Source organism: Apaloderma vittatum, unplaced genomic scaffold, assembly GCF_000703405.1.
Source record: "Apaloderma vittatum isolate BGI_N311 unplaced genomic scaffold, ASM70340v1 scaffold22246, whole genome shotgun sequence".
Lineage (NCBI taxonomy): Eukaryota > Metazoa > Chordata > Aves > Trogoniformes > Trogonidae > Apaloderma > Apaloderma vittatum.
In genome coordinates, this window is record NW_009721537.1 from 1 (window position 1) to 24,778 (window position 24,778).

Below are 24,778 nucleotides of genomic sequence, written 5' to 3' on the forward strand. Positions count from 1 at the left end.
CATCAAACCAAATCCGCCGGATCGAGGGGCTGAGTTCTCTGGCTAATCTGCGCACCCTGAGCTTGTCCTGTAACCTGATAACGAAAGTGGAGGGTGTGCAATACATATTTCTGTCCATTTGGCAGTTCATGAAGCTTTTCTAAGAGTTATGTTAAAGCTTGTTTCTGGAAAGTAGGCCTACAATTAAGGTTATATGGAGTCGGTGTGAGCTACCAACTATATATTATTATATAAATTTTAAAAACAGTATGTAGTCTCTGTAAGCTTTATCATAGTAAAATGCCTTACTTTAGAAGGCAAATTTGATTTTATTCTATGATTATAGCTTATTGTCATAATTGGTAGTTATAACTGTAGATTTTATGAAAGTGAAGCGTTTTTCTGAAATCCTACTGTTTCTTTTTTCCTTCATTTTGTTTAGGACTGGAAAAACTCTTTAATTTAACTCTACTCAATTTGTCGTATAATCGTATACACGATCTCTCTGGTAAGTGACTTTGCCATATGCCAATAGAAATTATTTGATTCAGTTTAATTTTGAAGAATTTGACCAAGTGTATTTTTAGAAGTTTTTAGTAGTTCAGCCAATTGAGTAATGTTACAAAATGCATTAACTACTGCTGCTTTCTGCTTTCAAGTTTCAGGGATTGTGCTGAGCAGGAATTTATTCTCCTATATTCAGAGAAGCTGAGGTTGTTCACAAAGTAGTACAGCAAGCATTTCAGACTTATTTCCAAAATGAGAAATGCAATAGTCTCAGAAGATACGTCCGAAAGATTTGTATCTTGAGGTTTTGTGCTATAAAAAGGAAACTTTAGGTGTGATGTGGAAGTTCTCTTCTAAATCTAATTGTTGAAATGGTTGATTGTTTCTTCTAAGATTTTAAGGTTAAGAATTGGGGAAGACTGTTAAAGAAAATTAATAACATGAGTAAAAGTTTTGTTAATTAACTGAGTTATAAAAAGAAACTTCAAGCAAAATGCTTATTTTTACATGCTTCTTAATAGTTAGAAACTTACCTATGTCTTTAAGGTTAGATCTCATAACTAGTTTAACTGTTGTATTTTGTGATAATGTACCACAGCTGCTGATACAGCTAGTATATAGACAAGGATATGGAGCAGAAGTTGTTATGTCATTTCTAGTTATGATATATTATTTACTGGATATTTTTCAACAATATGCTGTTTCTTCGAAACCCCGTAGTCTAAGATCCTAGCAGAAATCATTATTTTGTGGCTTTTCTCAAATTTACAGGATTTCAGTGCCTTCAAGGAACCAGTCATAAGATTAGCCATATTGACCTTCATGGCAACCGTATAAGCAATATTAAGCACTTACTTCAGTGCACAAAGGGGCTGCGCTGTTTGACAAGTTTGACTCTGAAAAAAAATGGAAAAGCCAATCCAGTTTGTCACACAGCAGGTATGGAGCTCATGTTAGCTGAAAGCGTTGTGTGCGTTAGGTCGCTGGTTTTCCTTACGGTTGCGAGCCAGGTTCTGAAGCTTGCAAATTCATTCATAAAATGGCCGGCCTTCAGAAATCTAAATTCTGTCGAAATTAATTTGTTTTCCATTAAAAAAAAAAATGGGTTTTCCCCCCATCTGTATTCTCAAAATTGTAACTTTGTATGCTTTGATAAAGCACAACTTTTCTACTATTTTAGGTTAAGGCAGGAGATAGTGATGGGAAGAGAAAGCATTGCAGAAATAGGAGGAAAACAGTAGTGATACTATAAAGTGAGTGGGTAGAGTATTTGAAGAATGTGCATAGAGATATTGGACCATAGAGAAGGCAGGCAGGCATAGAAAGTAGACAGTTGTTTACTGACAGAGACCACAAGAGGAAGATCAGTACTAAGCACTCTAATAACTGTTAGTCTTTCCTCCTTGTCTCAGAGCTTTAGTAAGCAGTGACAGACTCACAACTGCTCTGTAGTAATTAGCATTTTCATCAAAATAATAAGCAGGTGTTTCACTAGGAGGCATGGGTACGAGTTGGAAAAATGCATGTGAATCCATCACCTTGTCGTGGGTTAGGGCTGGGCTGTCCTCTAACATGGACAGATGCTCTCTAACGCCCTCTTGCCCCCCACAAATGGGAAGGAAAAGGGAATGAAGCAGAGAGACTTTCGGGTTAGAGAAGAAAAAACAACTAGAACAGCTTTAATGAAACAATAATAATAGAAATTAATAGTGGAATGATAAAAGTAAAGAACTATATACAACTATAGATAATAGCCCGATATCAAACCTGACTCCCTCCCCCAATAGCAATCACCACTGATGCTGCAGAACAGGAGGCACTGGGGAAACCCCAGGCTCAGTGGCAGTGGCGGGGAGCTGAATACAGGGAGCTGGATTCAGGAACTCAGGATCCGGATCAAAAGCAGGAGGTCAGATGGCGTCATCCCTGGACACCGGCCATTGCAGAAAAAGGGCAAAACTCTCGTGATCCCTCGATTTATACTAAATATGACATATATGGGATGGAATACTCTTGTCAATCACCTGTCCTGTCTATTACCCTCCCAGAGGTGCAACCTTTTACTTCCTTGTGACTCCTCTTACTACCCGACACCCCCAGCGTGGCACACAAGAGCCAGCAGTGGCCTTGGTCACTACAGGAATAAATAGAAGCAAGAGCCTGTCTGCATCCCAGTCCCAGGCAGTAACTGTAAACATCAGGTGATATCACTGCTGGTAGCACACACTGTCTGCAAAAACATGCTGTGAACTTCAGAAAATGCAGCCTTTTAGAAGACACTAAACTGAAAAGTAAAAATATCACTAAATAGGACTGGATTTTAGCTCAAACCCGGGACACACCTTCAGCTGCATTGCCTAGAGCTTCCTGTCTGGGAGGAAGGTTTTTCGGCCTGTTTAAAAGTTACACGTTGTATTCAAACAAGTTAAACTGTAGTATCCCAGGTTTTGTTCATTTTGTATGTAAGAGGGGGAAATCTACCAGAAGGTAGAAGTGGAGTGTTGATAGTTTTGGGACAGCTGAAACAAAATTTCATTGCAACGAGCAGAACATCAGGAATTACAGTAATAGAAAATAATGAGATGAACACATAACTGATACAGATGTGGTGTGAGTACAGATCTTAGAAACCTCAGAGATAATTGAGGGAACACAAATAAGGTCTTTAGTAACGTTTTCATAAGCATCTGTGATTGTTTTACAAATGTATTTAGGCACCATGGAAACAGTAACAGGAATATTAAAGTTATCTGGATAACTTCAAAAATTTTACCAGTTTTCTTCTCCAAGTGTTTACATATGTCTTCATATCTACCTTTTTGATGACACTTACTTTCGAAACCACAGTATTCAGAAGCCCAAATTGTATTAATTTAAAGAAATTTAACTTCTGGTTTCCTAATGCCTTGTTTCATTCACTGAAAAAGGGTGGAGTTGCCTAAGTCCTTGCATAACTTGCCTTTCCACTATGTTTCCCTGTCCTTGCACTCGATAAAACTGTTTTGGTGCAGCAGACGGATATTAAAAGGTTAACTGCAGTGTGCTGATGGCAGTGGGGAAATCCTTGTGTAGAGCAGGACTAGGCAGGCAGCTTCCAAGTTAGCTTGTTTTGTTATGTTGTCTGTTGAAAGCCTTATGGGTGGGAAAAGGTGAGAAGCTTATAACTTGCTACTTTTTGTTTTGTTTTGTTTGCTGTTAAAAATGCAATGGATATTTTAAGGTGACAGACTACCTAAAATACACTAGAAATCTCCTCTGGAAATGAATTTCAATTTTAAATATGGTCTTCTCCTCAAGGTTATAGAGCAACTGTTCTTCAAGCATTGCCCCAGCTAACAGTTCTAGATGGAAGAAATACTTCTGGTGAACCAGTGGACGCAGCAGAAGAAAACTCTTCAGATTTGCAATGTTTAGAAGACATTTTGGGCTCTTTGGTTTCACCTGGACGCCCCTCATCCTGCAGTCAGGTGCCATAGTTTGTGTGTACTAATTTTAAAATTTACAGACTTTATTTTTATATTGCATGCATCTCATTAATGTTAAAAGGGTTGTCTTTCCCTTTGATAGAACTGTGTCACCTTACCAGTGGTGACCCCACATATCGACCAGGCATTAGCTCATTTTCGTCAGCGTGTGAGAATACCAGTACAAAGTGCCATCAGCTCCTCTACGGAGCTTGTCTCATCTTCAGAACCAGAAAAGGCTGAACTTGATAAAATATACAATGAGATGAGGATTAAAAAAATTGAAGAACAAGTTTCACAGATACTGGAAAAGGTAATTTTTTTTTTTCTCCGATTACACAGACGATTTTGTTTATAAAATGAGGTGTACCTTTTTGCTGGGACAGACTGGAGCGTTTCTGCTGGTATATGCTGACTTCATGCTATTGCGTATTAATTTTGAGAAACTGGGAATAAAATCAAAACAAGTCTTTAAAACTGAAGATTGCACTTTGAATCGCAAAAACTGAATAAAACCTGTAGTGCATGAGACTAAGAGAACTATCTGATCATATTATATTAGAAAATTGTTTTCTGGTTTTTTACCCGGAAGCCATCAACATAGTAATAGAACCAGAGTAAAATATGAAGTGCAGCAGAATATCTGGATTATAGATTTGGAGAAAATTAATCTTGCTAGTAGGTCAAGTTGGCCCGATATGGTTTGTCACATGTGGTTTTGTAACAGTTTGTAGCGTACACTCCACGTTTGCAAGGCTTTTGGTTTTAAGTGCTGTATTTGTTTTACATTTTGCACCAGGCTTCTGTGCCTGAGGATTTTCCCAAACTTAAGATATTTCAAAATCTTTAAAACAACAAAGTGTTTCAGCAAGGAGGCAAAGGGTTGTGTAGAAGCAATTATTTACTTTTCTTTCAAAATTATCTGGTGTGAACTTTTTAAAAATAGCACCTGAATAAATGTTAGAAATTGTTTTTTCATCTATACATTTTTACAATCTGTTTTTAGGTGTCTGATACTTCAAGAAGAGAAGCTCCTCCAAATGTTCTCAAAGCTAAGAGAGACACCGATCCAACTTCTGAGAGTGAAAATGAGAGTGGGAAAGAGAACAGAAAGGTTGCAAAAAGAAGCAAGTTCCCTACTTACCGTAGGACTCCCCCAACTACTAGGCGTCATGCGAGTCATCTTAAAAGTGAAATAACTGACAGGTATCCCAATGGTTGTCATATAAAGCTGAAATGAATTAAGATGAAATTGGCAAAGTGAACGTAATTTGACTTGAAACATTTTGCTGAAAGTGGTAATGCTCTAGAAATTACTGACTACTGAGGCTTCACTTAGTGATTTCCCTATATGACTAATTTGCTGTCCTTAGGTGAAAAGGACATTGAACTGAAGGTTCCAAAACAAACACTTTCAGAATTCTAACAGCTTATATTTGCTTTGAATTGTGGTGACAGAAGAATTCTGCACAGACAGGAGAACTGAGTCAATAAAAAATAAAAAAGATTTATGGTGTCAGAACAATGGTCAAGAATGTAACTGTCTGTCCTGGGTTTAGCTAAAAACCTGTTTAGTGATTTTTACATTTCAGTTTAGTCTCTTCTAAAAGGCTGCACTTTCTGAAGTCAGCAGCATGTTTTTGCAGACAGTGGTTATTCCTATAGTGACCAAGGCCACTGCTGGCTCTTGTGTGCCACGCTGGGGGTGCCGGGTAGTAAGAGGGGTCACAAGGAAGTAAAAGGATGCACCTCTGGGGCGTAATAGACAGGACAGGTAGCCAACGAGAGTATTCCATCCCATATACGTCATATTTAGTATAAATCGAGTGATCACGAGAGTTTTGCCCTTTTTCTGCAATGGCCGGTGTCCAGGGAGGACTCCATCTGACCTCCTGCTTTTGATCCGGATCCTGAGTTCCCAAATCCAGCTCCCTGTATCCATCCCCCTGCCGCCGCTGAGCCTGGGGCTTCCCCAGTGCCTCCTGCTCTGCAGCATCAGGGGGGATTGCTATTGGGGGAGGGAGTCAGGTTTGATATCGGGCTACTATCTATAGTTGTATATAGTTCTTTTATCATTCCACTATTATTTCTATTATTGTTTCATTAAAGCTGTTCTAGTTGTTTTTTCTTCTCTAACCCAAAAGTCTCTCTCCTTTGTTCCTTTTTCCTTCCCATTTTGGGGGGAAGAGGGAGTTAGAGAGCATCTGTCCATGTTAGTGGCTGGCCCAGCCCTAACCCACGACACTGTCCATATTTATTTTGTGATTAAGCTGAGGATGCCATAGTAATTTGTTTGATTTATCAAGTAAATATCAGAAGTGATTAATAGAAAATCATATAAATTGAAATATATTAGTTTAGTCAGCCACTGCAGCTCTACAGCTGAAGAGTTGAATTTAGCAGTTTGTTTTATGATCTGCTTGCAAATTATTTTCTGGATGGTTTTGAATTCTGTACAATTCAACTTCTATGCAGAACTCTGCATATTCTTAAGTATGCCTTGATGTTCTGCTATTACAGGGAAGAGAAGAAGAGTTCCTCAAAGTGCCCACGCTCCAGTCAGAGAGAATCTCGTCTCAATTCATCATCAGATACCCAGGACTTGGAAGTAGTTGGAAGAAAAGCTGAAATACTAACTGGAAGGCAGAGCAATATAGAAAAAATAGAAGAAATTAATTCAAATGCGACAGAGGAATCAACATACCGAGTATGTTTTGCATCATTTTAAGTTAAATATCATAAGTCTTCCCCTGAAACCAAGCATACGTCACCTGGTGAAACTTCAGCATTGGAGGTTATAATAATTGCATGTAGGTAGTATCAAAAAATAGTGGAGTTCTTGTAGTTTCAGCTGGAAGAGAATTTATTTAATTTTACTTTTAGGGGGATGGGTTGGCCTGGTCACTTGCACTTTCTGGAATTCATGGATGACAGAAGAAAAGTCTTGTTCTACCATTATGAATGCTGTTTGTCATTTTTAGCTACATTTGAATATTTCCTAGTAAGTTGATGCTTACCACATGCTTGTTAAGGTGCTGATTCAGGAACTGGATCAGGAGAAGGAAAGGAGGTGGAAAGCAGAGCAAGCAGAGAAGAAACTGTTAGAGCATGTCAGAGAGCTACAGAAACATGCAAAAGAAGAAAAGAATATTCAGAGTATGGCTGTGTACACTACAGACAGGTAGGGAAACAGTGCTGTAGGATAAGAATTTGTGATTTGTTGTTTTTTTTTTTATTCAAGACAATTCAAGTTATGGGCTTAAGAACTGAGAACAGCTTTAAACAATATACTTGGAAAATGATGCATCAAGTAGTGGTGCTACAACTTCTCATGGTATTACTTCATGAAATTTTTTCTGTAGGTTCATAGCTTTCGTCTTGTTCTTGTCTCAGAACAGTATAAGGTCAGTTACCGCCATTTCTAGCTGCAACTTTCCAAGCAATCTTTATCATAATTGTATTTTATCTTTCATCTCAAGCTCTATTAGCTCTCCTGTATCATACTTTTAGCTTCTGATTCCCAGTCTCCCTTTTCACCTATATAGTGTTTTTTCTTCTCCCACGTAGCGCACTTGAACAAAGATGTTTCTGTTGGGCCAGAGCTGGCCAGCAGACAATAGGTTGTGCAGGTCAGGCCTGGCATATCTTGCTGTCAGTTGCCATCATCAACCTAGGTTCTGAGCAACATCCTTGTTTCCAGAAATTCTCCCTTCAAAACAGCATTGTTTGTTGTCACCCGCGATTGAAGGTGTCTGCTTTATCTTTTTCTTAACTGCATTGTATTTATCAAACACACATTTTCTTTCTTGTAAGGAATAAACAAGCCAAGTGTTTTCTGAGTTAACTGTGATTATTTCCCCTTTTTTTTCATCTTATGTTCACTTCCCACCTCTATTTGTTACCATTTTGGCTAAGTGGCTTATTGTGTTCCTTTTCTTTTAAACTGCATATTGTACAAAAAAAATAGAACATTTGAGGATATTTCAAAGTTTTCTGTAGAAAAAAATTACTAATTGATACTATGTGTTTGACTTCTGTACAAAATGAAATGATACTGGAATGTCATTTTCTTTAAGACCTACCTACGAGTTTGTCTCCAGCTTAGTTTGTTTTAAAATGAAGTTCCTGACATGACTTCACTAATAATCTATGTATTTTTAAACAGTTTTATATTACAGTGGTGTAAGTATTAAAACTTAGCAAAGAACAAGATACAGTGCTACAACACTGATGTCTTTTTGTCATTGTTTTAGGCATTAAACTAAATACTAAAACATTTGTAAAACAATTTAATTGCATCTATTCTCAGATTAAAGGAAATGATACTGAAAGAGAGAGATATTAAAGCAAGACTGCAAGCAGATGTCGAACAGCTGAAAGGTGAAACTGAAAGACTTACTAATGAGTTAAATCAGGCAAGAAATAAAGAAGCAGAACATCAGAAGGCCATGCGAGCTTTAGAAGAAACACTATCCAAGATGGAGACACAGAGATTGCAGCAACGAACAATAGAGGTATGTATTTTGCATGAGTAAATAATATGATAGCAACAGGGTGTCTGTTATAGTCCTAGATATAAAGAAACACTAGATTTTACAAGTCTTGAATCTGAGTTTTCTCTACACAGTAGTATTTAGTAACATCTGTTTAAATTCTCAATGGTTTTTATAAGTGGAAGCATGTCATGTGATGTGGCCTGAAGATAAAGGAGAACAAATCCTATATACTTAAAACTGAGAGTTGGTATTTTCTGAACAGTAACAAAGACAGGTTTTTTTAAATGTTGCTTAAATCAAGAACGATCTTACTAGCTAGATGAAAATCTGATGGTCCTGTTTGTTGTACTGATCTAGAGAGTCAGATGCTTTTAATTGCAACCAGAACAAAACAGTAATTGCCAAGAGCTTATTTTAAAGATGCTGGTTGTTTTGGGCTGGTTTTTGCTTGTTTGTTTGCTTGGAGTTTTCTGGTTTTGTTTTTTCAGCTAGAGAATATAATGATACTTTTGTTGTCAGAAGCACTTTGTTCAGTGTATGAACATATAAGATCAAGATGCTGGTCCAGATACTGCGACTATTTCTGACTCAATAAATTGCTGAATTTTCAATGTCCAAATGCTGTGTCCTCCAATATCTGTTCCTACAGATATATATATACAAATTATATTCCTATATCAGCCAGTTCCTATGTCACTGAATGCATGCACTTAGAGAAACTGAATCCTGATACGTCTGTGCTGAAAAGTCTCTAAACTACGGGCATGATGCTCTAGGACATGTTGCCTGGGTGCCCTGAAAAGGAACAGAATCAGGGAGTGCCATGACAGCCAAACTGCACGTGCCTTTCAAGTTATGGATTACCCACCCTCTATTTTAGGCTCTTGTTTCAGCACCTGAGTGGCTCTTCGTTTTTCTTCCTTACCTGGAACTATTCAGGATCTAAGAGTGACCTTCGGCTTAGATCCGGTATCTGCCTGTGAGTTTTAAAAGTACTAAATTCAGTGATTTAGAGGAGAGTGGTTGCATTTTCTTACTATTTTTTTCTTGGCTTTTTCTGTATGCAAATGGAAAGCCCTTACTGCTATATGGAGTATTTATTTTTGCTTTAATGGGTTTGTAGAAATAAGCCACCTCTTGACAGTAACAGCATCGTTTTTATTAACCGCAAAACTTTAACGGAATATGCTTCTTCTTATTGTCTTTAAGATCCTGTAGAAAATACTTGTTAATAATTATGTTTCAAATGAGTATCTTCTAGAAACTAAATTATTTTTTTCAATGTTCAGATTTAATACACCTTTGGCTTATTTTATCAGCTCTAAGATTGACAAATTCTGTAACATTTTATGGAGCTTTCTCACAGTACACTTCAGTGGTAAATTATGTTTACTCTCCATAGTTACTGTTTAAAGATTACTTCTTTAAGGGATCCAAGACAAGTTACTGTGCATCTATATGTGTGCTCTATTTTCTGACAGTCTTTAAATTTTCATATAATATCACTTGAATTCTTTGGTTTTAAGCGCTTCAGTTTAGGAGCAAATTGCTTCTGCTTCATCCACAAAACAATAGGAATACAGTAGACTGCATCTAAAGGTTATTTATGAAGAGGCTTAGCATGTAGAACATGAGAACTTGGCTTCATACTTAAGCTTCACGACAGTTTTAATACAACTGAAGTTGCTGTATGAATTTTAGGTACGTCTGACATTCTTAAGCTGGAACTTGTAACATGCAGCAGCACTTATGTGTATTAAGGGACATAGCAGGAGATGATAAATGTTGAAAACAATATTTGTGGGACACTGTACAGCTGTTTCTTAATTTTTTTATTTTTCATTTTGATTGTTGAAAAGCCAAGTTTGTGATGGAATTCTGAAAGAGATGTGGGGGCTTTGTCTTTTGTGGGGGTTAGGGTTATTTTGGTTTTTGTGAGAGTGGGAAAGTCAACTGGGTTGTTTCTGTTGCATTCTAGCTCTGCCATTAAATAACTGACACTTAGAGCAATCTTGAGCTGTCCGTTTACAGATTTGATACTCTGAAAAGCAAAGATACTAGAATTGTGAACGTACAGAATGTGGACAACCTTTGCTTTGAAAGACAGGTTGACACACTAGCTACTGCTCACTGCTTGAGCACAAAAGGATTGAGATGAATGTTGTAGGTAATGATTAGGTGTAAGAATATCTCCATGGACATCACTTCTGCTATTTCTGTTTCATGTTCCATGTTGCAGCTTTCTGAATTGTCTTGATTCTGAATTACCACTTCACAAGTAATTAGAACCTTTATAATAACTTCTTTATGGGTTTTTTTGCTACTTTTTGAGTTAGAAAAAACAACTTTGTATGTAAAAAGCTTAAGACTATAAAACTGAATTATTCATCAAAGCTTGCATCAAATGGAAGAAAGTGGAGTGTGCCACCTAGTGTTGGTACCGATTCTCTATTTTTGTAAAATCTTTAGAAGGCGGCTCTGTTCATCAACTTGAAATTGTAAAACTCAGGAAGATAGATATTTCTGTAAAATGAAGTGTTAAAAAAAGTTTATATTAAATATTTCTAAAAATGTTTTGCTTGAAACAATACAAGTATTGCAATACAACAGTTTGTGTAACTGAGGAACTCGTTCTGCCATTACGCTTATTTCGCTTAAGTAAATGTCCTTGGTTCTTCATCAAAGTTGCTTTTTTGTATGTTGTAGTAAATTAGGCTAAAACTTGATTTTAAACATTTTGTCTTAAATTTTTGCAAGTGTAACACAATATGTTGAGAAACACTCCCCCCGCAAAAAGAACTGAAACCCTTCCTTTGTCTTAGGTTAGGACTTAACATAAAATTCTTTAAAGAAAAGTCCTGAGTGTTGTTGAGCATGCCATAAACAAAATAGCCCAGGTAGACACGTATAAAACTTGAATCAAGCACCTGTTCCTTTGTACTCTAGTATAAGACAAGAAGAATAGATTACAGTTGTAAGAAAATCTTGTTCCTGTCTTTATGAATTCTGCACAGATGAAGCAGGTGCAAGAAGCAGAACTTAAAGCATCAGCAAATGAAAGAGAAGTACAGTTACTTCGAATATCCTTTCGACAACAGAAAGAGAAGGTAAAACAACTACATGAACTTCTTATATTAAGAGAGCAAGAGCAGAGGTATGCAGTCTTCTGTTTTCACAAATTAATAGAGATGCTAGTGTTGCAAATGTGTTTTGTTTAAATGTATTCTGCAAAATGTCATGTTTCTGGGTTTGTTTTTAATTTTTTGATGGGAAAGATTGTCTTTGTGAAAATGTAAATGTCTTCCCATCTGTTTTCTTGTTCATTTTATTAATATCTTCATATCCTGTAGATTCTTGACTTATAAATTCCTCTAGGCAACTGTGTGATTCTGCTTGTCATTTGATAGGCTCTTGCCTTTTTACGTGGCTGAACTTTTTATTTAAAATACACTTTTAATTCAGATAAAAATAAAATTGCATTTGATTTATTGCTTGAAGATATACTACATATACTGCATATACTACAATAACATAAAGTGTTTAAAACAAAAACAAGTCAGCTTCTACAGTACCTTGTGTGGTAGCTGGCTGTTTTCCTCTTCTCAAAATTTCCTCTTTTTTTCTGAGAATACTTTAACAGAAGTTTTGTACTGTTTAGCTAATACAGTCTAGTCTGTGTACAAACTAAAGCCACAAGTGATGTGTGGTATACTAGTATGTGAGGAAGGTTATTAATAAAACAAGCTGGGTACCCTTGCTAAATTTCCAGGGATAAATGTATTCAGATAAGAAGAGAACTGCAGATTTAGATGGGACAAATCTGATAGCTCAGTTTTGAAACATCCAGTTATTATCACAGATCTCCAAAAGATACAATGTGAAGGATAGTGGGTAGGTTTTGTGTTTGTGCTTTAAAGTAGATGAACAGAATAGTCTTAAAGTACAGGGAACTTCTGCTTCAACATTCTCCTATAGGGATGCTTCCAGACAGAAGGGAGGCTTATCCTGGAACTTGTTGCTGCAGCTTTTCAGGTTTTGGGATTGGGCAGGAAGCAACAGTTGTTGGGTAAGGAAGAAGTGAATGACTGCAAAAAAAGGGTATCAGGCCGTACAGTGCGGTTCTCCGATTCCAGTGTCGCTTTCAGTTCTTTGTTAACAGCAAAGCAAACAAATGCTGACAGCTAAAGAGCAATTGAATACAGAAGTTTAAATTAAAAAGTAAGGTTACTCCTTTGGGTGTTTTAACAGTAGTCCACCCACTTTTCCTCATCCCAGGGCCATTGTCATTAGGACTGAAATCCTGTCTGTGGAACTAGGAAATTTATCCCATTTATTATGTAATTTATTATTCCTTTTAAGAAATGCTAAGGAAATAAATTGAAACAGCATTGTGAGATACTGCAGTTCTTGTCTCAAGTATATATTTGGTAACTTCAGGAAAGAACTTGAAACCCGAGTTGCTTTAAATGGACCTGAATTTCAAGATGCTGTGTCAAAGGAAGTGGCTAAAGAGGAGCAGAGGCATGAACAGCGTGTTAAAGAATTTCAGGAGAAAATTGATACCTTAAACCAGAAGTACAAAGAGTTGGAAGATGAATTTCGTCTAGCTTTAACTATTGAAGCAAAAAGGTTTAAAGAGGTAAGATTAAGACATTTCATCTCAGACGAGGTAGACTTGTAATTCTCTTATATGTGCTGGATTTGAGGTTTTGGGTTGGGTTTGGTTTGGGGTTTTTTGACTCTTAAGGTCTTTGTTTCTAGGATTTATCTAAAAAAAGACTGGTAGTAAGCTTTGAAATATCCATGATTAGAACATAGACGCCAGTTGCAAAGTCAACACTCAAAAGACACAACATTTTTGCTCATAAGTAAAAGATAAAAGAAATTAGAAAAACTTCTGTCTGATGGTATACATTTCTTTTTAAAAGATGTTGAGCCATTACAATATATTCAATTGTAAAAACTCTTCTGTTTTGGAAAGGTTATGGTTAGATATATACTAGTGTATTTAATAATACAATGCTCTGTTTAACGTTTCAAAATTGAATTTTGGGTATGCATTTTGAAATTCAAATTCAGAACTTGCTTACTAAATTCCTTAGATAACATATAAAATAATGTGAACACTTGCCATAGAAATAAGTGAAATAAAATTGTTTTGGTTTTGATTTTTTTCACATTTGTAGCTGAGCAGAACCAGTTGTTTAAGTTGAAATATCACCAACAAACTGGTAGAAAACCAGTTTCACATAGTCACTAATTCACATGCTCTTGATGAACTTGTGTTTCTTCCTTTATTTTACAATTCAAATGTCACTTGTAGGTATGTATACTGTATACACACTTTTTCCAAATGTTCACATTTTTCAAGTATTGTCTTATAAAACTTCAGGTGAAAGAGGGTTTTGAAAATGCTTCTGCTGATCTAGTTGAACATAAACGAGCCCTCTATGAATTTGAACAAAAGGAGAAAGAGATGACATGTCTGATTCAAGACCTGACAAGTATAGTGAAAGAACAGAAAGCAAAGATTGCAGAATTAACCAAGTCAAATGAAGAAGCTGCAGCAAACCTGAAGGTACTTGTTTCGAAATATTTCAACTACATGTATGATTTTTTTTTTTTGTAATATTTCATCTATTAAAGTACTATACAGGGTAGATGGACTGAAACATACGTTTACTGTTGCACTAAAACCTAGTTCTCCATATCAGCCTTTATTCTTGCATCTTGCGCTTCTATTTCTCACAAACACTGCTGCCCATATAGCAAAATGTACACTTACTCGTATTTTCAGAAGCGCGCTCCTTCCCTTGTAAGCGCTAGCAGTTTGTATGTAATGAAGTGGTCACTCTAAAGTGAGATTTAAAAACCTACATTAATAACTCAGATATGTTTTAAGTTCAAAGGAATGGAATATAATTCTGTAGTGGTCACTGTATGGGAAGTGAAAATGAAACTGGACAAGAAATCAAGTGTATTTCTTAGCAGCTTAATATTCGAGTTGCATAAAATTGGCAGTGTTAATCATTATCTGCTAATTGTAATGCTAAATACTGTGGGCACAGTAGCTTTATCTTACACTACTGATTACCTTATGGTACACATGATAGTACTATATTTTCCATAAGCAACCCTTTAAAATCTTAGGAACGTAACTGTTGAACTGCTGTGTGACTCACTCTGTATATGTATGCAGTACATCTTTTATCATAAAACTTCTGTGCACTAGGACCATGGCACAGCTGTTTCTTATCTCCCCCGTACATGTTGCTGTTGGGGTGTCCAAATATTGTGTTGCTGTATAGTATAGGATTCTACCAGCTGGTGATGCTGCCAAAAAATAAAGTTTTAAAAATAGCTATATTAAACAGCTGTAATCTCTAAGAAAAAGTAGCCTGCATAACTGAAGACAGATCTTTATCATGGGAAGTGGAAGTGCATCACACCATCTGTTTTCTTTTGATTTGTTTTTTAGTATCTCGATTTAATAAATTTTTTTTTATTTGTGCATTTATAATTCTAAACAGGTTTTTATAATGATAGGTTAACGTGGCTATTTAGGAATCATGATTTGCAGTTTTCTGGGATTTAAGTGTGTCTATTTGAAGCAAACTTTTATGTTTCATTACAGGGTTCCATCTGCATCTCTTTACAGTATACTACTAGAATATTCCTCAATTAAATTAATTTGCTGTATATAAGTATTACTTTCCTAGCTGCTCAGTATTGACTTGAAATTTTGAATACTCAAAGGATCTTGCCACCTTTTTTTCCAATGTTTATTTATACAGTGTCGAACTGAAGAACTTGAAACTGTGACAGAGGAGAACAAACAGAAGGCTGTTCAAGTTGAACTTCTGAAAAAGGAAAATGGAAAACTTACTTCTCAGCTGACAGCTCAGGAATCTGTGATTGATGGGTTAAAAATGGAAAGAAAAATATGGGGGCAGGAGTTGGCACAACAGGGTAAAATAACGTATTTTTTTATCGTTTGCAGAACAAATGGTGGTGTTTAATGTCATACCTTTCAAATAAACACTCCAGTTTAGTTATAATCCCAATGAGATGTCTGGATGCCTTGTTGATCTTACCCACTTGCAAAGATGATATGCAAAAACAGATCTTCTGTAGCTTGCAGGCCATTACAGGAACTATAACGGCAGTTAGCTGCAAATAGTGTATCTGTTTCCCTAAAATGTTAAAATATCATGATATTATACAAAAAAACTTTTAAATATAAAGCTAGGAAAACAAGGATTTGTAAATAGAAAAGTAGCATTACACAACACTATCAGATAAGTGTAATGTGAAAGTTTCAATATATTATCTTTTTAAAAAGTGTTAAATACAAAGGGAAAAATGGCTTGGTCTGTTTTAATGTGGTTTTTTTTTTCCCTGAACTCAAGTGATTCAGCACAACCTTGTGGGTTCTTGAAGCTTGGCTGGGTCTGTAAGATTTATGGTTGACTTTTATCAGAGAAGTTTTCAAAGTATAAAATACAGAACCTCAGTTCTTCAAAACTGTCATGTTTTGTTTTTTAAGGTGGTTGTTACCTTTGCGTCCTCCCCTTCCCTGACATCATACATCTTAAAGTCATCTGTAAAATGAGTGCTGTGAATATCCTTTTTTTATCTAGGAGCTCATCTTGCTCAAGATCGTGGAAAACTGGAGGCAAAAATTGAAGTTCTGACAAACGAGATTGAGATGTTAAAAAAGCAAAAGGAACAGGACAGTGACACTATAAGAATTAAAAACAAAATAGTGGATGATCAGACAGAAACAATTAGGAGATTAAAAGAAGTAAGTGCCATGTCTGACAATCTCTATGCTTAGCTAAAATTAAAATATACAATGGAAGTTATTGTAAAGGCTATAATGAAAGCTGACTCTGCACTCCTAGGTTACCAAGTCAGAAAGAAGTCAGGCTGTTAGTGGCAGATGATTTTACTGGGAGGAGAGGGCCTTGTATTAACTTGATGTACACAGATGCTACTTGGAATCTCTCATTGAACCATATTTATGTAAACTTTGTCTTTGCTGTGCTTAAAGTTATGCTTCATACTGATTTTGAGAGGGGAAAATCTAGTGTAGCATACTTTTTCCTGTGTGCTTAAAAGAAAAGAAGGGGGGTAAACTTAAAAGTTTTGCCTCAGGTTTATTTTACAATGTAAATATTGTTTTCTTCTGTTCTTGTAAATCAGTATTTTAACAAGTTACTATGTTTTATTAGTTCCATTCATCTCATTTAGAGACTTAAGACTTCAGCTTATTAATCAGAGCAAAGTTTTGTAGCGCATTATATCAAAGTCAGGTGCTTCGCTCTTAAAGTGATACAGCCACATAACAGAATGTGAGCTCAGTGATACTGTATGTAGAATAAGTTGTTGGTTTAGAGTTCTAAATAATTTTTTCCTTAACTTACTTTCAATTTCAGATATATGGTTTGATGTGGTTTTTTAAATTCTGACTTCTTTGAGAAGCTGTTACTTTACTAAGTATTTTTCAGATAATACTTGCAGAAGAATAAACTTTCACATGTCCAACTCTGCTTTATTTCAGCATAGACTAAACAGATTCTCTTGAAGTGTAATAATAAAGTTAAAATAATAAAGTTAAAATGGAGTTTGTTCTAAAATATTTGTCTTCTAAAGGGCTTACAAGAAAAAGATAAACAAATCAGAAAGCAGCATGAAGAAAGTCGGGAAGCTCAGAAATCTTTTCAAGTACAGTTAGATGAAAAAACTGCTGAATTTGAAGAGCTAATGGAAAAATTAGAAAGGCAAAATAAAAGAAAAGAAGAATTAAAGCAACTGCTAGAAGAAAAAGAAGTGGAACTTGATGACATTAAGAATGCACACAGGTGATCCATACCAGTGGCAATAATTCTTTGGTATTGTAACAGAGTAATTTCAGTGTTGCATACTGTGTTCAGAGGGTACTTGCTTGATATCAAAACACACAGAAATGTGGAAAAATGGAAGTATGAAAACTTTTTTTCCTCAAGAACTGGTATCTACATTCGTTGTAAATATGTGCATTTTGTTTTCAGTGCACTGAAAAAGAAGTGGCAAGGTAAAGGAGAGCTAATAAGTCACCTGGAGGTGCAGGTTAAACAAATGAAGGAGAGTTTCGATATCAAAGAGAAGAAGCTGATTGAGGAGAGAAATAAAAGTCTTCAAACTCAGAGGTGAACACCTTAACAGCTTTTTTTATGACTGCCCAGTTATTATAGAGTTACACCGTTAATAAGTGTACACAGATGTTTGATTGTATGATGAAAGAATGTGTTTAGTACCTTTTCAAGTACTTGGTGGGCCTAGTTGCTTCAAACTCTGTGTGCCTAGAAGTAATTCTTGCTGTACGTGTGACTTACTTTTGTGGAACTAGCATTCAGTCACAGCATTCAAGGGGGCTGGTTAGCTCAGTTGGTTGAGCATGGTGCTGATAACACCAAGGTCGCTGGTTCGATTCCTGTTCTGTCCCCATGTGTTGCCTGATCTAGTTGAGAGGCGTCCCTGCCCATGACAGGGAGGTTGGATTAAATGATCACTAAGGTCCCTTCCAGCCTAGGCCATTCTATGATTCATCCTTTAAACTCCTTAGGTATGTTCTTATTCCTCTTGAAAATAATTGGAGCGTACAGTCTTTCTTCCCTAGCATGCCCATTCCACTGCAGTGCTTTTGGCTTACCTCTGTGAGGAAACTCCGTGTTACGTTTGTATGATAAGGACTCTCCTACAGTTGTACAATCATAGAATGTGTTGGCTGGAATGGACCTTTAAAGGTCACCTCGTCCAAACCCCCTTCAGTGAGCAGGGACAGCTTTAACTAGATCAAATTGCTCAGAGCTCTGTCAAGCCTGACCTTGAATGCCTCCAGGGATGGGCCCTCCACCACCTCTCTGGGTGACCTGTTCCAGTATTTCACCACTCTCACTGTAAAGCACTTCTTTCTGATATCTAGTCTAAACCTACCCTGCGCTAGTTTAAAACCATTGCCCCTCATCCTGTCGCTACATGCCCTTGTAAACAGGCCCTCCCCAGCTTCCCTGTAGGCCCCTTCAGGTACTGGACGACTGCTATAAAGTCTCCTCGGAACCTTCTCTTCTCCAGACTGAACAACCCCAACTCTCTCAGCCTGTTGTAGGAGAGGTGCTCCAGCCCTCTGATCATTTTTTGCGGCCCTCCTCTGGACCCATTCTAACAAGTCCACATCTTTCTGGTATTGAGGGCTCCACAGCTGAATGCAGTACTCCAGGTCGGGTCTCAAAAGAGCTGAGTAGAGGGAGAGGATCACCTCTCTTAATCTTCTGACCACACTTTTGATGCAGCCCAGGATGTGATTGGCCTTCTGGGCTGCAAGTGTGCATTGGGTGCGGATACCCTACATATCACAGCCAGCTGTACTGGCAGTGGTGTGTTGCAAAATTAAGACTTTAATCCTTGACCTCTTTACTAAACAAGTACATAACTCTTACTTGCTTATAATGAAGAGGGACTGTGACCAGCCGAGTATAGCTCGTGTTGGGAGTCGTTCGTGAGAGGGTACTGATAAGACGCATCTTGAACAGAAGATGTGAATGGGAGAGTATGTTCAAAACAGACCTGGGAACATCTATTCTCCCTGTGTGATACGAGGGTAATTGAAGGAGTATATGAGCGAATAACAACCCTGGATGCATAGTCTGGTCTCCTGCTTGAAACCCATAAACAGTGTTTCTCGCTAATAAACTTTGTCGTAGCTTCTCTTAAGAGTTGAGCCCATGCCTTTCAGCCTGCCAGAAATGACACCCAACGTGGGGCTCAAACAGGGACTCAAGAAATAAACTACTCAGCTGAAATTGGGTGGCTCATGTCCAGCTTTTTTCCCACCAGTACTCCCAAGTCCTTTTCTGCAGGGCTGCTCTCTAGCACATCATCCCCCAGCCTGTATTGGTAACACAGTGCTGGCTGGAGTCAGGCAGGGACTGTGAGGCCCAGTCTCACAGCCTGGAGCAGGGTTTCTTTGAGCATGAGCCTGTCACCCTTCTAGCTCCTGACCACGATGCATGGGACAAATTGGCTGCAAATTCTAGATCAAGCCAAGCAACTGTGGCTTGCGTTTGGGCTTCCGGGAGAGGCCAGAGTGCTTCACTGATGTCTGTGCAGGATGATGAAAATACCTGATTGAGGGCAGGTCCTCAGTACTTAGCAGAACAATACTAAAAAATATTTTGGTCTGTGCCAAACACGCTGTTTATAAGTTACTAGTAATTTTCTTCCCAAACAAGTAGCAACAGGTTTTTAATTTCTTTTAGTGTTCCCCTTGTACTGTCAATTTCTTGAGCAGTCAGTAGTAAATCTGAAATGATACAGAAACAAATACTCATAACCCAGAAAATAGTCGGGGACTTCAGTGTTGCTCAGTTACTTCATATGCTTCTGGCATGGTAGACTATTGCCTGTGATGAGCTTAGATTGTTAGTATGTCTTTTACTTTATTCTTTGGCCCCTTTCTCTTATTTTTCTTCCTTCCATCTAACCGTTCTTAAGAAAAGATTAGCTAGTTAATAAGAAGGTGTATTTTTCTAGCAGTCATAACCACATTGTTACTGAAGGAATAAGCTAGCATGACTAAGGTTTTTTTGCTTTACATTTTTAAATTAAAACTTTGATTAATCACTTCACTATTATTTTAAGGAAAGTCATCTGATTAATAAATGAGAGAAATACACTGATGGTCAAGGTTGATTGTAAAAATAAAAAACAACAAAAAACCACAAACAAACCATAACTAGATTTTTTTTAAAATCACCTCAAATAGTCAGTAGTACTCGATTTTGAAGTTGTTGGAAGATAGGCAGTGAAACTGGAATTTTGTCCCATATATTTTTTTTGTTTCACAATTTTGGTGTCATTTAACAGTATAGTGGAATAACTTGCATTGCTTTCTGTTGCTATTTATTTTAGAATTATCCCCTAAAAGCAGAATTTGCTTGGAGTATAGGAAATGCTTCACTACTCTGAAGCACTTTTCCTGTAAGACACAAGCTTACAGGATTGTGTAGTTCAGTCACTCACTTCTTGGGAAGCAAAGCGTAAGTAGTAGATGTTTGAATGCAGGTGAAGTTGTCCACGTTGATAGTAGCAAGTCCAAATCTTGGTTTTCTTTGCTTATGATCAAATGCTGCTGCTAAGGGGAATGTCAGAAGCCCTAAATGTGGCTCATAGAAATAGAACCTGTGCTTGAAAAAATCAGGGCATCTTCTGCTGCTAGACACTGAAATAATTGTTTTTATGTCTGTGCTACTAAAACCTTACTGAAGGCAGAACTGGGCAAAGCAAAATACTTCAGTTTTTGGCAGGACTGTGACTTACTGTTCTTTTTTTAATCATTTTTTTAGGATTGCTGTGGAAAAGCTTCAGGAAATGGATGACGCTTATAGAAAACAACTTCAGTCAATGCTGGAGGCTCATCAGGAAGAACTATTGCAGCTGGCAAATGAAAAGGAAAAACAAATCGAAGCAGCAAATGAAAAAGTAATTTTAACACTAATTTATATGTTAACTGTATTTGCATTTTTCTTCTACAGCAACTACAACTCCTGGGTTGCTTGGAAGTCGCCGGTTTGTACCAAACTGGCTGATGTCCAGATTAGCCTTGGTTTACTACTCAGTCTTTGCAGAGCAAGAAGATTTCTAGGACTGTACCTTCCTGGGGTTCTGTACTTAACCAAAGGAAGGTAGCATGCTATGTAGCTGTTACACATTGATAGCTAAACACTTCCTTATCTATACAGGCAAGGATAATGATGAATATGCCAGATAATCCATTTAATTCATCTCGTATTTTTTCTGTGTAGTAGCTGCTTTGATTTTAATACATTACTTGTTATCTCCTGGCAATCAATATGGGGTGTTTTTTTTAAAACAAAATTCTGCTACTGTCAAAAGTAGTGCATTGACTATTTAAACATAAGCATATAAGTCTTGCATTGCTTATCAGTGTTAAAAATTGCCGAGATTATGTGGGTTTACGCATATTAAGAAAAAGCAAAAATTCTACTTGATCTCTGTGTGCTCTTTCAGGTTTACTATGTTGAAGACGAAATGCGGCAGCTTCTGCAGGAAACGGCAAACCATAAAAAAGCCATGGAAAATAAGATAAGACGACTTACACATGCACTGAAGGATATTCAGGAAGACTTTTGAAGATTATTAATATATAGACTAAAAAGTGTAGTACACCAACTTAAGTAAATTTACACACTACAGTGCACTTTTCCTTGTTTTCTAGAGAATAAATTCTTTGTGATATACTTTGGTTCAAGGATCAGACATATTGTTTTTTTACATTATTTTCGTAATAAATAGTTATTTCTAACCTTTTGGGGTGGTTTTTTTTTTAATTTTTTTTGTCAAAATGGGCCAGAACATACATATACATATATACATATATATATATGAAAAGTATTATATGAAATTAGGAATTATATGAAGTTAGGAATTATCATGTTCTAGGAATTATCATGTTCTATAGAGAGGAATATATATATATGAATTATCATGTTCTCTATAGAGATGAAAAATATATGAAATTAGGAATTATCATGCTTCTAGGATGAGAACTTGAAGCTTTGTTTCACTGGAGTAAAGATACTTGTAAGGAAATATCCACGAATTTACACTAAAAAAAAAAAAAATTATGGTGCTGGTAAAGATGGGTGACTCCTGCAACTCAGAGTGGCTTTGGGCTTTTCTTGGCACTGTAATTTGGTTCTGTATGGCAGTAGGCTTTTGAAAAATAGAAGATAATAAGGCTTCCATAAGAAGCTGTTAGTTTATGTTAACATGATTATTATACTTCTTTCAGGATGGAGACTTCACTATCTCCACTGTACTCTGGCTTTTATTTCATTTGCTTGTTCTCAGAAGATTATTTTAACTGTTGCTGTTCTACACCACACCCTGAAGGTTTAATGCTGCAGCAGCAAGTAAAATAGTTGAGTAGTACCATCAGTTATTTGTTGGTACACCAGGTGGAGCTACTCCCACCTTGCACCTCCTAAGGAGCTAAAGCAGAGTGCTGGAGCTCCAGTGGGGACAGAGGCCACTAAAGCTGCTTTTTCCTTCAGCTTGTTCAGAACTTGGCCATAAGCACACCAGCGGGGTGTAACTGTGGAGGTGGTTGTGTGCCCAGCAGCACTAATAAAAGGCACTGGCCTTTGGCTGACTGTGCAAGGCTGTTTGGGCTTGTTATCAACTTGTTATGAGAACTCACTGTGTGAACCAGAGCTTGGTACCAGCTGCCTCTTGTTATGAGGCACAGTTAAAGTGTGGGATGTAACTAAGACCTTGAAAACACACAGGCACAAGTTGAAAGCAGAGGCCACAGCAGCAAAAACAACTCATTGATGGTCTTTGATAAAACACAACCTTGAGAACTGGGAACAGACTGCTTTTGCTTTAAGAAAGGAAAAAGCAGCAAAGCAAAATAAGAAACAAAAAACTAAACCCAAAACAACCCCAGCCCAACAACTGAATAAGGTACCAGCAGCAGCCTGGGAAAACACCACCACTGCCCTGCTTTGCACAGTAACTTTATCTAAGGATGGAGGTGGAGGGCTGAGAACTGTCTGGAGATCACACTGTCTTACAAGAGGGTAAGATCCCAAATTTGGTGGGGAAAGGAGCAGTAAGCAGGCATCTACTTCAGGTTTGGCTCCCCATATCCAGTGTTCTTGTGTCTGGCCTCTGACACTAGCAAGGACTAGGGCTATCAGTGCTAAGGACAAGGAATCCGCTCTGGTACTGGGTGCTCCCAGCTAAGGAGGGATATAGCTATTAAGGACTGACTGCTTGGAATCCATTACCTAGTGGTAATGGTTAGCAAGGTGTAAGAACCAAGTCAGCACAGTTAGGTTGACAGGGTCTAGCAAATTTTGTTGTGAAGTTTAAAATAAGCCTAATTTACTGGTTTACTGGCATCCCAGTGATCTCTGGATTCACTGATACAAATACAGGAATGTTATCTAAATACAGAATGGAGTGACTTCTCATTCCTAGCTTGTGCTCTACACACTCCTGCTTCTTCAGGAGCTGCGTTACGCAAGAAAATACCTATTCCATAGTATTTAAATGGGTATCACTGTGTAGAAAGATTGCACCACTTCAGAGTGCTTTTCTGTCATACTAGGTGTTGCCTTGGGCACGCCTTTTTTTTGTCGTTGTTCGTTTATTGTTTGACTAAGCTACACTTTAGGTGAAGTAATTGAATACCTGGAATGCACCAGGAAGGTCAAAGAAATTACTCTTAAGCTAATTCATTAATATAGGCTCAGAGGTTTTTCCTCCAAAATTTTCATTATGACGGTATTTTCTGATTTCACAACAGGAAGTTATTACTGTTTCTAACATAGTTTCTATTCCTTGCTCTTGGGTCAGAAATCTCACACTACACTACTTAGGTACATGCACATGTTAGTACTGTTTGTATTGTTTGTTTTTTTCTTGCAGGTAATTCTACTTTTTGCATCGCTTCCCTCTTTATGCTTGCACAGCTTCCTTAGGAGAAATCATTTACCTATTTAAAAGCTCTATCAAAATGATAAAATAATACAAATATGGTGTAAGTCAAAGCTGTGCCAAATTTACCAATTCATAAACTTCAACCTGACATTACAGCAAGGTATAAAATAAATGAATATATATATAAACTAAATGTGAACTCTGACTTGTCAGAGGCAAAGCCTATTCTCCTGCCTTAATCATGACAATTTAAAATCAATTCTGTTTTATTTCCAGACAAGGTAATGGATCTATTTAAATATATGTTGAATGTATAACCAGTCAGGAAATTTTTGTGTTACCCAAGACCAGGAGGAATACGATTCAAGTTCCAAAGCAACCTCTGCATTGCCCTGGACAAGCTCTTACCCGTGAGGGTGTGACATGGCATGTTCAGCACAACACCCCTGTCCTGCCATGGGCTATCTCAGGGTCTTTTCTCAACAACGTTTCTTTCTTCAAGCAAATTGAAGAAAGAAATTCTTATATGGTGTGGACTTCAAAGCTTCTGTACTTTTATCAGATGGTAACTGTAGGAGAGGCGAACCTGAGTGAAGGGTAAGGCCGAGGGTATTTGGACACCAGTGTACAGGGCAGTTTATAAAACTCTCAGCGGCTCTTGCCAGCCCATCTGCGTGTCCCGCGTCAGGAGACCTAAGAACATCGATGGTAATTATCTGAGTGCTTGTGTATCGAACGCCAGCGGAGCGCTGCGTGGCGACGCGCTGTGGCACAGGGCAAAGCCAATCTTCGGGGCACCCCTGGCCCCCGGGTCGGGCGCCG

The 24,778-nt window shown here is 37.4% G+C and overlaps 1 protein-coding gene across 1 annotated transcript; it reads left to right on the forward strand.

The window, feature by feature from the left end:
• Positions 1 to 8: 8 nt before the first annotated feature.
• LRRCC1 (leucine rich repeat and coiled-coil centrosomal protein 1) lies at positions 9 to 17,641 on the forward strand (the record flags this gene model as incomplete). Its single annotated transcript, XM_009871436.1, has 16 exons — positions 9 to 93; positions 422 to 487; positions 1,258 to 1,425; positions 3,784 to 3,953; positions 4,054 to 4,263; positions 4,957 to 5,156; positions 6,471 to 6,657; positions 6,983 to 7,131; positions 8,260 to 8,464; positions 11,461 to 11,600; positions 12,884 to 13,085; positions 13,839 to 14,024; positions 15,241 to 15,415; positions 16,087 to 16,250; positions 17,102 to 17,310; positions 17,500 to 17,641. Coding segments are annotated over 16 exons (2,658 nt in total), but the record flags the coding sequence as incomplete, so codon positions are not given.
• Between the last annotated feature and the right edge of the window lie 7,137 nt (positions 17,642 to 24,778).